A 16,070-nucleotide genomic window follows, 5' to 3' on the forward strand; every position below is an offset into this window, starting at 1 on the left:
TCCTCCTGAAACACTTTTTAAAGCGTTGTTTATTATATGATTATGAATCAATAAGTTTTGATCGTTCATAATTATAAAAATATTATAATATTTTTATCCGGCTGAATCCAAGCTACGCGGAGTAAGATGGCTAAATAACAAGTTCTGTACCCCGTTTAAAAGATGGGAGTCTCTCTCTTTCATGCGATTTCAAAAATATCCAAAATTTCGGCTACTGTTATTTTTGTAAAATATGTTACTGATTTTATAGTCGGAACTTAAAAACTATATTTAATGGAAAATATTATAATCTCAAATATCTGTAATTATAAAGAAAAATATATAATATATCTGTTGTACTGAGTACGCTCATCAAAATCAATATTAGACCATATTACACCACACTCTAAAAGTTGCAAGATCCGATCCAGTACAACATGTTATACTGTACATGCAATGCATTCAGTCGTATTGTTCAGTCTAAAGTCGACACAACACTTTTTATGCAACAAATGTAGCCTAGTGCATTTTCTAACAGAAAAAAGCTAAAACTTAAAATTACACTTGTTTTTAGGTTATAAACAATTCACTATGACGTATTAGGAACGAGTTTAACAAAAATAAAGAACAGTTAGTAAACAAGCCCAGTCTCCCGGTAACCATCAAGCAAGTTCTCTAAAAGAGTGCTCTGAAAAGGAGGCCTTTGAAAGAATTTTTTTAAATTTTGAAACGTTTTTTTCTTGTTCTAATTCGATTACATGCCAAAGCCGGAAATTGGGACAAAGTTTTATCTCTAGATTTTTTTCAAAATATTTTTTCTCGTTTACGTAGATTCAGCCCAAGGAAAATTACAACCGTTTTTTTTGCAATCTTTGTTATTTCTTTGAATAAACGATACTTCCTCAACAAACCGTATCCCTCTCACATTCAATATACTCACACTGGTTCCCTGCCAATTATGTTTATATTCTCTCCATGATTTTCCTATCTTTTAACTGTATCCCTCTCACATTCAATATACTTACACTGGTTCCCTGCCAATCATGTTTATATTCTCTCCATGATTTTCCTATCTTTAAACCGTATCCCTCTCACATTCAATATACTTACACTGGTTCCCTGCCAATCATGTTTATATTCTCTCCATGATTTTCCTATCTTTAAAAACGTTTACAATGTCAGAAATTGTGAAATAATGACGTTGTAGAAACGTAATTGGTTTAGGACTACAAGTTTACAGTTTGCAATTCTATATGATGGTCATGAACTAGGTACTAATGCAAGGAAAGTTATTTCAGAGGTGTATGCATCTTTTGTACTGCAGTGTACTGTCTATGGGCGGTACGCCGGCAATGTACAAGCACAGGACGGATGTCGAAACCTGACATGGGTTCCATATTTAACATAAAAAATCAATGAAATATTCTGGTCATAGGAAACTATTATGTGAATTATCAAAATTATCAAAATTTAATGCTTTTAACCCACCTCGGATACTAAACGAACACTGATGCATCCAAATAGATTATCAAGTATAATAGATGGCAACATAGAATTTGTACACTCTCAGTACAGATGTATTCTTAAGTCACAAGTGTCAACAGTTTCATGTGTCCGACAAAATTATTAATAAAAGTGATAATAAAGTGCTTATCTTACAGTGAAATAAGTTCAATTTTGTGTGTTCTTTATTTTCTGTTTTTAAATTTTTTTATTTAGTCTAGGAAAACATCAACTATAATGGGAGAGAATGTTGTCTTCCTTGTTATATTTGACACTTGTGACGTCATGTATAATTGGTCCATTTCTCTGCTGCTACCTATTGTAATTGAGTATACACAACTGAAATTAACTTTCCTTGCATTATAACTTTGGTCGTGAAATGCAACATGGAAGGGGGGGGGGCATGAATGGCATACATAGGCATACAAATATTTGAAGACATTTAATTTTAATTAATGTATCAATTTTAAATAGCTTTGCTTATAACATTAAATCACATTTATAACGGAAACCTGGAGATACTGTTAACAAAAATATTTTTGCATTTTCTAACGCAAGAGTTTTCATTGAAACACGCGCGTTGCAGTTTCCCGTGCGCGTTGCAGTCTCCAAATGTACATTTTCAATGCTACAAAAAAGAAAAAGTGAATGAGTGAGGTAAACATAAGGTCAAGGTGCAGTTTTAAAACTCAATAAATAACTTTCATAATTTTCTATTGTCTAGATCTCTGCCAGAAAAATGTTGTTTTAAAAATAAATATTATTCCTAATTCTTCAAATAACGTTCTTTCTAAATATATTTCTTTAAAAGCTTAAACATTTCAGACGACAGAAACCTAAAAGTATCAGGCCACTTTTACAAATAGATTAAGATACTTTTAAAGAGACAAATATAGATGCAATTTTTCTGTGTTCCATTTGTCGAATCATTTTTAGTGAGAAACCCTATTATTTTAATTTCTTATTATTTATCTTATTAATTATCTTATTATTTTAAATTTTGGTTTCTTTATTAAAATGACTTGTGGATTCATGCTGCTGAGATAATGAAGGAATATGTCTGAATTCAGCAACGTTTTCAGTTAAAACAACGAGACTATCTTTATTTTAAACGGATGATAATTTGAAATTATGTTAACAGTAACTTTTAGAGAACCATCAATGGTTCTGCACTAATTAATTTGTAGTAGCAATGAAAAAAAAACTTTCCTGTTTTCTATCAATGGGTGGGGGTGCGATGGTGATGGGAATCTAGGCGTCGAGCACATCCTAGAGAAAAACCATGGAAACCTAGATAAAGGAGTAACAATGTACTAACAGTAGTATTATATATACACCGTGTATATATTCTTAGAAAGGAGTAGTAATGTATATACTCCGAGAAAAGAGTAGTAATGTATATACTCCGAGAAAGGAGTAGTAATGTATATACTCCGAGAAAGGAGTAGTAATGTATATACTCCGAGAAAGACGATGTTGTGTGTTCTTTATTTTCTGTTTTTAAATTTTTTTATTTAATCTAGGANCAAAGGAGTAGTAATGTATATACTCCGAGAAAGAATTAGTAATGTATATACTCCGAGAAAGAAGTAGTAATGTATATACTCCGATAAAGGAGTAGTAATGTTTATAATCCGAGAAAGAAATAGTAATGTATATATTCCGAGAAAGGAGTAGTAATGTATAAATTCCGAGAAAGAAATAGTAATGTTTATACTCCGAGGAAGAAGTAGTAATGTATTTACTCCTGGAAAGGATCAGTAAAGTATATACTCCGAGAAAGAAGTAGTAATGTATATACTCCGTGAAAGGAGTAGAAATGTATATACTCCGACAAAGGAGTAGTAATGTATATACTCCGACAAAGGAGTAATAATGTATATACTCCGAGAGAAGGATTGAACCTGCCGTCTCTTAGCTCAATGCTTGAAGCTGCAGTAGACGCATGCAATATATAACTGCATACATACGGTTTAACCAATGACTCGGAGAAATCAAAAACATGGATTAAATTTTTAAACACTCTACCGGGGTTGAAAAAAACATGGATTTAGTAATTTAGAGAAAGTTTGAGTGCACAGGAAAATAATTATCACTTTCACCTTTAGTCGGGACAATATAGGGTCTATAGGGTGTATAGAGGGCACTAGGGAGATGAATTGTAATGGTTTGATGAGGTTACGAACTCTTGATCCTTGGTTTCCCTTCAATCCTGGTCCAACACTCAGTTTCATCTTTTCCTTCTCCTCCTACACATACACATTCATCCTGCTCCCGGTACACTCTTACATAGGATACAAGATACAGGATAGGAAATACAGAATACTGTTTTGAGAATACAGGATACAGGCTTCAGGTCCTAAGATTTATAATTGACACAGTTTTTTTATATATTTATTCTAACAATACATTTTCTCTGAAATCCTCTAAATGCACAAGAAGTAATTGAAAATCTAAAGGAATGGAGGCTTTGACACAAACTCTGATTTTCTGATCCCTATATCTTTGCGACCCAATGTCGAAGACTTTAGATATTCCTAGATATTTCTAACTATGAACTCTGATATAATTTATAATAAAAGTTTGATATATCCAAGGTTTACACAGCAGGTTTCACACTTATAGTGATTAGAAAATTCGAGTTCGACTCAACTCCTTCCTTTATTATACCTGAGCCCGCGATTTAAAAACTTCGGCTCGAGCCGTAATTCCGTAAACCCGACTTTGAGACCCGATTTTCGACCCAACTCTAACAACAACTTTTGTCACGTGATTGACAGCTGCAAGATCTTATGAGATAGGCCCAATGAAAATAAAACCGACCTTGGTCGGTTTTAGTAGATAATAAGGGTCAATGTTGAGCCTTGTTCTCATTAAAACCCGGAATGCGTCAATTCCAAATTCCAATCGTGAAAATCCGCCAAATAGAATATTAAACTGATTTTTGAACTCAAATCTGTGGAAAATAAGATGCAGCTTGAATCCGAAAGCTCAAGCCGTAAATAAGACCCAACGACAGTTTAGATTTGAATTTTAAAAAATTGCGGGCTCTGGCACCACATCTTAAAAAATTTAAAGGGACTGTAGACTTAATTTTCAGTGACCGCTAGCTACTAAAGTGTCAATTTTGAATTAAAGTCAAATTCACAACGGTGCCCTTAAAAACATTGTCTCATCAACAATGAATAATGTATTAATAAGCTTTCTTTTAAAAAAATTAATCTCAATTTTGGTTTCCCTTACCTAAGTGACTTGCGGATATTTTGCTACAGAAACAGTAAAGGATATTGTAAGAATTAAACACTTTTTGAGCTAGAAATACGACGATTCCACCTTATTTATTAAAAAAGTTTAAAGGGTGTCCCACGAAACATGACAGTCAGTGAATGGTTTAAACTGTCTTCTTCCAAAATTTTCTAAGTTGTTTGATACCAAAGAGAATAAAAAAAAATATTGTATGGGACTCATCTCTGACAGTAAAATTGGTTTCAAAGTAAAATATATTTGAGTAAAAGATTTTTTAAAACAAAATAAACTACAAAAAGTCTATAATATCTAATACAGTATATGACAGAAGACATTAAAAACTATTCACCAACTGTCATGTTTCGTGGGACACCCTGTTTCTCCAACCCCGGTTCATGTTTAGGTATGAAACTGTTCCTCCTGGTTCTCCAGTTCTCTCTGTGTCTCCCGGACCCGGAGAGAGACGACAGGGGCGGGTTCAGAGAAAGGATCCAGTGTATTGAGAATGGAAAATTTTACAGGAAAATTCCCACCAAAATTCTGATTAAATAATATCAGAAATATTGTAATCATGCTAATACAGAGAGTCCCAATACACATGCCGCGTTTATAAATGACGAGTTGAAAATTACCAATAGCTGAATGTTTTTTAGAACTCTCTGTAAACTTCACAATCATCTAAAAAATATTTTGAAAGAAAACTTCTTCTTTTTCTCATGGGAATCCATATTGTAGAGATCCAAGTACAAGTAAAGATCTTCAATTCAGGACTAAGATCTTTCTTACATAAACTTGAAATTTAAAACTTTTTAGAACACGTGTTATTAAAAATGTACACGTGTAAATTACCCGTGAATCATTCGACTAAAAATTAAACAATTAAATATGGGAATTCGTTTAGAAATCCCAAAACTCCTCAAGAGCACATTCACAGGTTATTTTTGAAATAAAATGAATTTTCTTTTAAAAAGTTTTTATCACCCCCCGTCCCTCATATCTCAAACCCCTTTCCTAAACCTCTCCTTTCAGCATTTCTTCCCACTCACTCTGATACCTATTTCTACTTAGAACCCTGATTTACGTTAGAATCTGATTCCAAGCTCTAATTAGAACCCTGATTTACGTTAGAATCTAATTCCAAGCTCTAAGTAGAACCCTGATTTACGTTAGAATCCGATTCCAAGTATTAATTAGAACCCTGATTTACGTTAGAATCTAATTCCAAGCTCTAAGTAGAACCCTGATTTACGTTAGAATCCGATTCCAAGTTATAATTAGAACCCTGATTTACGTTAGAATCCGATTCCAAGCTCTAATTAGAACCCTGATTTACGTTAGAATCCGATTCCAAGCTCTAATTAGAACCCTGATTTACGTTAGAATCCGATTCCAAGCTCTAACTAGAACCCTGATTTACGTTAGAATCCGATTAAAAGTTATAATTAGAACCCTGATTTATGTTAGAATCTGATTCCAAGCTCTAATTAGAACCCTGATTTACGTTAGAATCTTATTCCAAGCTCTAATTAGAACCCTGATTTACGTTAGAATCCAATTCCAAGTTATAATTAGAACCCTGATTTACGTTAGAATCTGATTCCAAGCTCTAATTAGAACCCTGATTTACGTTAAAATCTGATTCCAAGCTCTAATTAGAACCCTGATTTACGTTAGAATCTGATTCCTAGCTTAAATTAGAACCCTTATTTATGTTAGAATCCGATTCCAAGCTCTAATTAGAACCATGATTTACGTTAAAATCTGATTCCAAGTTCTGATTAGAACCATAATCTACGTTATAATCTTATTCTTATTCTCATCCCCCCTTCACATTCCTCTTTTATTATTTCTTTGAATCTCTCTCCTCTTTCCAATTCTGGGGTCTTAATTAATGAATAACGAGAAATAGTTGTAGCAGTCTTACTAGTTCTTCTAAGAGCAAAACTTTTGAATAGCTTAGCTTAAACCGTTGATTTTTAAATTGAGATTATTTGATCTAACTGAATACGTACTTTAAAATATCTTAAGTTGACGACTTTGGGTTGCAAAGATATTGGGACTTGATAATCTGAGTCTGTGGCAAATTGAACTGTTTACGCCTATTTAATTTTTTTTCTCTCTATTTTATTAAATCCTGACTCCTTTCCTCCGTCTGTTCCTCTCAGCTGTCCTAAACCCTTTGCAAGAATATCTAACTGTCCCAGGAAGAAAGAATGTGCCGAGTATTATCTGTGTATAGAAGGGGAGGTATTTGATTTCAAGTGCTCAACCGGACTTAAGTTCGATATTCGGAGACAGATCTGTGATTTTACGGTGAGTTTTTAATATGTTCTAATCCCAGCGCTGAATCGGCCTCCTTGGACAACTAAATCTAAGATACCCTGAATGAATTTATAATCCGTCCAGAACCTAAATGGCCCTTTTTAATGAGTTTTTGTAAAAAGAAAATATTCCTATATGGGTGACACTATTCAGTTTTGAATGTATAGTTTTAAGTTAGAGGACGAGCGTTCTTGCCACAAACTAAAATTTTCTGATCACGTGTTCATTAAAGGGACTGTATCACGTCTTCATTAAACGTTCTTGCCACAAACTAAAATTTTCTGATCACGTGTTCATTAAAGGGACTGTATCACGTCTTCATTAAAGGGACCGTATCACGTCTTCATTAAAGGGACTGTATCACGTCTTCATTAAAGGGACTCTATGACGTGTTCATTAAAGGGACTGTATCACGTCTTCATTAAAGGGACTGTATCACGTGTTCATTAAAGGGACTGTATCACGTGTTCATTAAAGGGACTCTATCACGTGTTCATTAAAGGGACCGTATCACGTGTTCATTAAAGGGACTCTATCACGTGTTCATTAAAGGGACTCCATCACATATTAATTAAAGGGACTGTATCACGTGTTCATTAAAGGGACTCGATCACGTGTTCATTAAAGGGACTGTATCACGTGTTCATTAAAGGGACTCTATCACGTGTTCATTAAAGGGACTCGATCACGTGTTCATTAAAGGGTTTATTACGTGTTCACTAAAGGGACTCGATCACATGTTCATTAAAGGGACTCTATCACGTGTTTATTAAAGGGACTCTATCACGTGTTTATTAAAGGGACTGTAAACGTAATCTCGAGTGAGATAAATTCTGTAAATTTTCTTTTTCGTCTCAACTGCATAAATTATAAACTTTAAAAATCCGATACCCTTTAAACCTTTATTGAATCAATGAGTGTAGAAGAAATGTTCGTTTTTCTAGCTTTGAAAGTGTTTAATTCGGACAGTTATTTCTGAAGAAGAAATTCGATAGTCACTTTATAGAGAAACACAGTGAAAATGGTTAATTTAAAACGGGAAAAGAATATCACACAAGTTTTGTAAGAAAAAAAACATATAAAAATGCTTGAAAAACGACAATATCTTTCACATTATTGATCAGATAAAAGTCAAAGGGTACAGTTGTGAATCAAGCATGACACTTTTGAAATGAGGGTCACTTTGAAATTGAGTAAACAGTCCCATTATATACAGGGTTACCTACAAAGGATGAGATTGTAAAGATGGTCTGAATTTCTTTAAATATAAGAATCCCAAAGTTAAATAAAGACTTTTATCTTGAATACAGTCTTTTATGGCTTAAATTTACAGTTGCAGGGAATCATGAATATAAAGAATAAGACAGTATAAATTCCGTACCTAGTCGTCTCTGAAGTCTTATCCTTTGAGGGTAATAACCCTGTATGTTATTGATCAGGAATCTGTGGACAACTGTGATGTGATAGCTGAGCAAACTACTCCTAAACCCCTCCTATATACAGACGAACCTATCTGTAGAACAGGAGAAACAGCATGCAGTGATGGGTAAGTTTTTGCTGCATAATAACATTAAATACACATAATTGTCGTCTTCATATTCTACAGTTTTCTGAACCCTACTGGAGAAAACTACTGATTATTGTCAATTTCAAGACATGATGATTTTGGATTTAAAAAAAAGTTAAACGTGTGAAAACTCATTTTATTACATAGAAAAATATTTTTAGAAAGATAATAAGCCCCCTTCACAAAAAAACTTCTTTCATATTGTTAAATTCAACACTGAAATCTTTCCAGTTCTTGTCTCCCGACAGAGCTGTTCTGCGACGGACACCCCGACTGTTTTGACGGAAGTGACGAGGGTTGGTGTGACCCAGAGCACGATCCTAACTCTGCTCCGTTCTGTGATTACTCCAACTGCTCCCTGCCGGACTGTTTCTGCTCCTCCGATGGCACCAAGATACCTGGCAACCTGGATCCTAAAGATGTTCCTCAGGAAACCATTCAAAATAAAATTCATAATGATAAAGAACCTTTTTAATGAACAAAGTGAGTTAATCTGGAGATTACCTTTAATCCATATCCCGCATGGTAATCGTACCATGGAGTAATAGATAACTTAAATAAAGAGATTAAGCATTGATCCTTTAATTATTAGGGCACTGTGGATATCGAGATCAAAAGTTCCCAGCTGAACTTTTGTATGAAATGGCGCGAATCTACAAGGCTTAAACTCAATTTTCACAGAGAACATTTTAGTTTAGCTATTAAGACTGTCGGACTAGTGTCTTCTAAATATATTCAAAATGAACACATGTGTTTGAACACATCTCTTATTTCATTATAGTAATGTTGAGTATTTCCCCCCGGATAAATTTTTATGGTTTGACATTAGATGATAATCATAACCTTTGATGATGCTGTGAATGATGAAAACTGGGAACTGTACCAGGAGAAACTCTTCCCACCAGGATTCAAGGTGTAGTTCATCCTTGTCTCGTTATCTATCCTTATTTATCTTTATCTCCTTATCTATTCTTATCTCCTTATCTATCCTTGTCTATTCTTAGTTATCCTTATCTCCTTATCTAACCTAATCTCTTTTCTATCCTGATCTATCCTTATATATCCTTATCTCCTAATCTATCATTATCTATCCTTATATATCCTTATCTATCCTTATCTCCTTATCTATCCTTATATATCCTTAACTCCTTATATATCCTTATATTTCCTTATCTCCATATCTCCTTATCTATCTAACTAAAGGGATTAAAAATTAGTGGTTGTTGCAAGAACTGAAAAAAATGTTTCTAAATGGAAAATAATGTTTATCTTCTATATAAGAACCCGAACGGATGTCCGATCCACGGAACCTTCTATGTCTCTCATCAGTATACAAATTATGCTATGGTACAGAAACTCTGGAATCAGGTTAGATTATTAAATGTCGTCTTCGAAAATGTTGTAATTTTGTGGATTTTGTTCAAGGAATTGGTTTCAATTGCTCTTAAAAGCTTTTTATACGTTCTTACTGTAAAATGTGATTTATGTGTTTTACACTACACTGTACACTGTACAGGGGCATGAGATTGCAGTACACAGTATAACCCACAAAGGTCCTGAGGAATGGTGGGGTAAGAATGCAACTATAGAAGATTGGTTTGATGAGATGGTGGGTCAGGCAAATATTATCAACAGGTTAGGAACCATTTCAAGTAATTCCCATGTCCGATTCACAACAGTACCATGAAAAGCTTTGACTGATAAAGAGTACATAAGATTAGATGGGTCAGGCAAATATTATGAACAATTTATAGAGTAATGTCAGGTTTTGAAAAGCAAATAGCGGATTTATTCAGTAAAGACACAGAAGGAAATTGACAGAATTTTTTCTTAGATCAAAAATATAACTGTTTAAGCTTTCCACTTAATTATACCATATTTGTATTGTTTAAATAAGATAACAAATCAATCCACAACGATCCGAAAGATTGCAACCTCTCAATCAAAAATCGACGAGAAAAAACTAAGGTTAATAAAAGTGCTCTAAGATTTAAGTAGAATCTATGTCCTGGGAAAAAAGTTTCTGGAAGAANAAGTTTATAATTAAACATATGATCAATCATAATAAATTTTTATAATTGGATATAAGTACTGCATATCAGTCCAGTAACAACAAAACTGTACGTTATGTATGGTGTTTTACCCAAAGGGATAATCAAAATAGTTTAAAAACACTTTTCCAGTATTTTTTATTTTCTATTTACAAAAACAACAAAAATAAAAAAAATAAAAATTATAAAATTTTTTTTCTAACTCTTCCAGGCAACAGACAATGTCCTTCTCGATCTTTCCCTGGAATATGGGAGATGCCGCTGAACCAGATTACAATGGAAGAATTCAGCTGCGCCATGGTAAATTCAAAAATATTTCCAGCCAAATAAAAAACATTTCCCGCAAATTCTAAAACAGTTGAACAAAAGGGAGTGTTCGTGAGAAATTAAAGTAATACATCTTTCTTGGTGGTAACCAAAAGGATTATCCAGTGCAACGATATAGATCTATTGTATTTTATAATCTATTGTATTTTATAATCTATTGTATTTTATAATCATTATCATCTCACTTTTTATAAACCCAAAAACTTTTAATCTATTTAATCCTTGAAATTCTAGGCGACATTATGACACGAACCGAGCTCCTCTAGGACTCTACTTCCACACCTTGTGGTTTAAGCAGAAGAAGAACAGAGCTGCCTTCAGGAAATTCCTCGACGATATGGTAATTTTATCTTTTTTTCTATTTATATGCTTTTTCCTGATTATATGTTTTTTTCCTGATTATATGTTTTTTCCTGATAATATATTTTTTTCTGATTATATGTTTTTTCCTGATTATATGTTTTTTTTCTGATTATATGTTTTTTCCTGATTATATGTTTTTTTCTTGATTATATATTTTTTTCTTGACTAAATATATTTTTTTCTGATTACATGTTTTTTCCTGATTTTATATTTTTTTCTGATTATATGTTTTTCCTGATTATATGTTTTTTCCTGATTATATGTTTTTTCTTTTCTGATTATATGTTTATTTTTCCTGTTTATATGTTTTTTCTTGATTATATGTTTTTTTCCTGATTATATGTTTTTACCTTTAAGTTAATAATTACAGTCCCTTTAAGTTCATAATTACAGTCCATTCAAGTACATAATTACAGTCCCTTCAAGTTCATAATTACAGTCCCTTTAAGTTCATAATTACAGTCCCTTTAAGTTCATAATTACAGTTCCTTTATTTTCATAATAACAGTCACTTTAAGTTCATAATTACAGTACCTTTAAGTTTATAATTACAGTCCCTTTAAGTTCATAATTACAGTTCCTTCAAGTTCATAATTACAGTCCCTTTAAGTTCATAATAACAGTCCCTTTAAGTTCATAATTACAGTCCCTTTAAGTTCATAATTACAGTCCCTTTAAGTTCATAATAACAGTCCCTTTAAGTTCATAATTACAGTCCCTTTAAGTTCATAATTACAGTCCTTTTAAGTTTATAATTACAGTCCCTTTAAGTTCATAATTACAGTCCCTTCAAGTTCATAATAACAGTCCCTTTAAGTTAATAATTACAGTCCCTTCAAGTTCATAATTACAGTCCCTTTAAGTTAATAGTTACAGTCCCTTTAAGTTAATAGTTACAGTCCCTTTAACTTCATAATTACAGTCCCTTTAAGTTCATGATAACAGTCCCTTTAAGTTCATAATTACAGTCCCTTTAAGTTTATAATTACAGTCCCTTTAAGTTCATAATTACAGTCCCTTCAAGTTCATAATTACAGTTCCTTTAAGTTCATAATAACAGTCCCTTTAAGTGTTTATCTAACCTATTACTCTAGGTCAAGAGGAAGGATGTTTATATTGTCTCTAACTGGGAGGCAATACAGTGGATGCAGAATCCAACTCCTCTGGCGGAAATGGAATCTTTCCTACCTTGGAACACGTGCACAGAACCGGTTCCGGTAGAGGAGCAGGCCTGTAATATTCCCAGGTACTCATTGATTGATTGATTAAGCATTTAAATACTTTGATCATGCTGGTTAATCATTCAAATTTGCTTTCTGATTTTTAATTCACCATCATATCCTAATTGGTTATCTATGTGCTGTTTTATCACCAAAATACATTCTGTGATCATCTAAATACACTATACGATCATCTAGATATAATATGTAATCATATAAATATACTATGTGATCATCTAAATATACTATGTGATCATCTTAATACACTAAGTGATCATTTAGACATACTATGTGATCATATAAATATACTATGTGATTATCTAAATATACTATTTGATCATCTAGATATACTATGTGATCATCTAGATATACTATGTGATCATATAAATATACTATGTGATCATCTAGATATACTATGTGATCATCTAGATATACTATGTTATCATCTAGATATACTATGTTATCATCTAGATATTCTATGTGATCATATAAATATACTATGTGATCATCTAGATATACTATGTGATCATATAAATATACTATGTGATCATCTAGATATACTATGTGATCATCTAAATATACTATGTGATCATCTAGATATACTATGTGATCATCTATATATACTATGTGATCATCTAGATATACCATGTGATCATCTAGATATACTATGTTATCATCTAGATATACTATGTTATCATCTAAATATACTATGTGATCATATAAATATACTATGTGATCATCTAGATATACTATGTGATCATATAAATATACTATGTGATCATCTAAATATACTATGTGATCATCTAAATATACTATGTGATCATTTAGATACACTATGTGATCATCTAGATATACTATGTTAGCATCTAGATACACTATGTGATCATCTATATATACTATGTGATCATCTATATATACTATGTGATCATCTATATATACTATGTGATCATCTATATATACTATGTGATCATCTAGATATGCTGTTTTATCACCTAAATATGCAAATTTACCATCTAAATTATGTGATCATCTAGATACACTATGTGATCATCTAGATTTACTTTGTTATCATCTAAATATACTATGTGATCATCTAGATATACTATGTGATCATCTAGATATACTATGTTATCATCTAGATATACTATGTAATCATCTTATAGATATACTATGTGATCATATAAATACACTATGTGATCATCTAGATATACTAAGTGATCATCTAAATACACTATGTGATCATCTATATATACTATGTGATCATCTAAATACACTATGTGATCATCTAAATACACTATGTGATCATCTAGATACACTATGTGATCATCTAAATACACTATGTGATCGCCAAAATACTCTATGTGATCATCTAGATATACTATATGATCATTTAGATATACTTTGTGATCATCTAAATACACTATGTGATCATCTAAATACACTATGTGATCATCTAAATATGCTGACTTATTAATCGATCTCTCAAATTTTCTGAATATGCTGATTGATCATCTAGATATGCTGTTTTATCATCTAAATATGCTTAATGCTTATAAAGATTAATCATCTAAAAATTATGAATTGAATACTTAAATATTTATTGATTATTTAAAGATGCTGTTCAATCAATTAACCATCTTATACATTCTGATTGATCAGTTTACCATCATAATTTTTATCATTGATTAATCATCTAAATATTTTAACTAATCGTCTTAATATGCTAATTGATTTACTAATTGACTATTTTAGAGTTTGTAAGCTTGACTCCCGTGAGCTACGCCGTGAAAGGTATCTGTACACGTGCAAGGAATGCCCGGATTCCTATCCCTGGATCAAGAATGAGTTCGGACAAGAGTTTAAATAAATTTTGTCAAAGATACAGAGTAGCCCGCAAAGGTACAGGGTAGCCCACAAAGGAGACGACTTTGCTAAAACCCCAAATTCAACTTATAAATAATCATTTATAAAGAATTTTGAGTCGTCATTTGAGTCTCATCCTTTGTAACTACCCTGTATATAATATATATCACTATGGCAGCTATTGTTTAATTCATATTATTTACTATTCGATTAAATTATATTTTATTCTTGTATTTTAATATTTAATGTCTTTTTTGAGATTGAGAGAAAATTGGATTTTTTTAATTGAGACACTATTTTTTTCTGGGAAGAAATACGGAACAGGTTTTCAAGATATGGACTGTTTTCATCAAGGATTTAATGCAAGGGAAGTTATTTCAGAGGTGTACGCATCTTTTGTACTGCAGTGTACTGTCACTGGGCGGTAATGTAAACACAAGACGGATGTCGAAGCCTGTCATGGGATCCATCTTTCACATAAAAAATTAATGAAATATTCTGGTCATAGGAAACTATTATGTGAATTATCAAAATTATCAAAATTAAATACTTTTATCCTCCTCGGATACTATACGAACACTGATGCATCTATTCTGGTATACGCAACTGCAATTAACTTTCTTTGCATTAGTACCTTGGGTTTCATTAAGATACTCTAGACGTAATTGGCTAGTCCAATTCACAACGATACCCTTTCAGTCTTTGTCTGATCAAGTGACTTGAAAGAGGCATCATCAAATATATCAAATATTATTCTGATTTCATATGGCAGAGTTTAATAATATCAATCTTTAACAAAAAAAATTGTTTTAAAATGTTGGAAGTATTTTTAAGTGAAAGGGATTAAAAACAGTTAACAACCCTAGACTTGACATATTTCTAAGATTAATTTGAAAAGAACTATTTATCATTTTAATACAGTTATCGTCGTACATCAATACTATAAAGACGACATTCTATTTTAACTTTGAATTCTACTAAGCTTCTAAAAGCAGAGAAACGTAAATATGTAAACAAAGAGAAATTGACAATTAATTGCTTCTCTTTGTTTACTTGTAAACTTGTAATTTGAAAAACATTAAATAGAGATCAAAGCATATTATAAACATTTTTATTCAATTTTGATGGAATTTATCACACCTAATATTTCCCGTTGAAGGGTGATTAAGTGACTTTATTGCCCTTCAACAGGGCAAAAAAGTAACTTTTTCACCCTGCTATTAAAATTTCAACCTTCATACCTAATTTATTTCATTGCAGGGCATGATAAAGTTACTTAATCACCCTAAAACAGGGTAATTAAGTAACTTTATCGATCTGCTTTTAAATAATTTGAGTAAAATTGAATAAAACTATATATATATGTTATTCAAATGGGTTCGGTGTGAAAATACTTTTATTTTGATCGAAAACAAACTATAGAAAAAATAAAAATCCCGGCAAAAACTTTTTCGCACTTAAAAATACCCTTTACAATGACATAAAAATAGATATATTGATATATTTAAAGAATAAAATGTTCCACTCTCCCATGTAAGAACACGGAAAAAGTGTTTTCTATCTTTTTCTTTAATGTCGACAATGGAATCCAATTATTTTTACAAAAAATACTTGCAGGTGGGTTCGTTT

The 16,070-nt window shown here is 32.0% G+C and overlaps 1 protein-coding gene across 1 annotated transcript; it reads left to right on the forward strand.

Moving 5' to 3' along the window:
- Positions 1-3,014: 3,014 nt before the first annotated feature.
- On the forward strand, positions 3,015-14,674 carry LOC111702311 (uncharacterized). The gene is made up of 13 exons (XM_023473956.1): positions 3,015-3,838; positions 5,132-5,249; positions 5,464-5,496; positions 6,933-7,041; positions 8,490-8,596; positions 8,849-9,047; positions 9,447-9,530; positions 9,899-9,985; positions 10,134-10,280; positions 10,837-10,968; positions 11,225-11,335; positions 12,453-12,604; positions 14,331-14,674. Exons 2-13 carry the CDS (start codon positions 5,134-5,136, stop codon positions 14,443-14,445), a joined length of 1,392 nt encoding a protein of 463 aa, XP_023329724.1. The 5' UTR covers positions 3,015-3,838; positions 5,132-5,133; the 3' UTR covers positions 14,446-14,674.
- The last annotated feature ends 1,396 nt before the right edge of the window (positions 14,675-16,070 follow it).

Source organism: Eurytemora carolleeae, unplaced genomic scaffold, assembly GCF_000591075.1.
Source record: "Eurytemora carolleeae unplaced genomic scaffold, Eaff_2.0 scaffold245, whole genome shotgun sequence".
NCBI classification, from domain to species: domain Eukaryota; kingdom Metazoa; phylum Arthropoda; class Copepoda; order Calanoida; family Temoridae; genus Eurytemora; species Eurytemora carolleeae.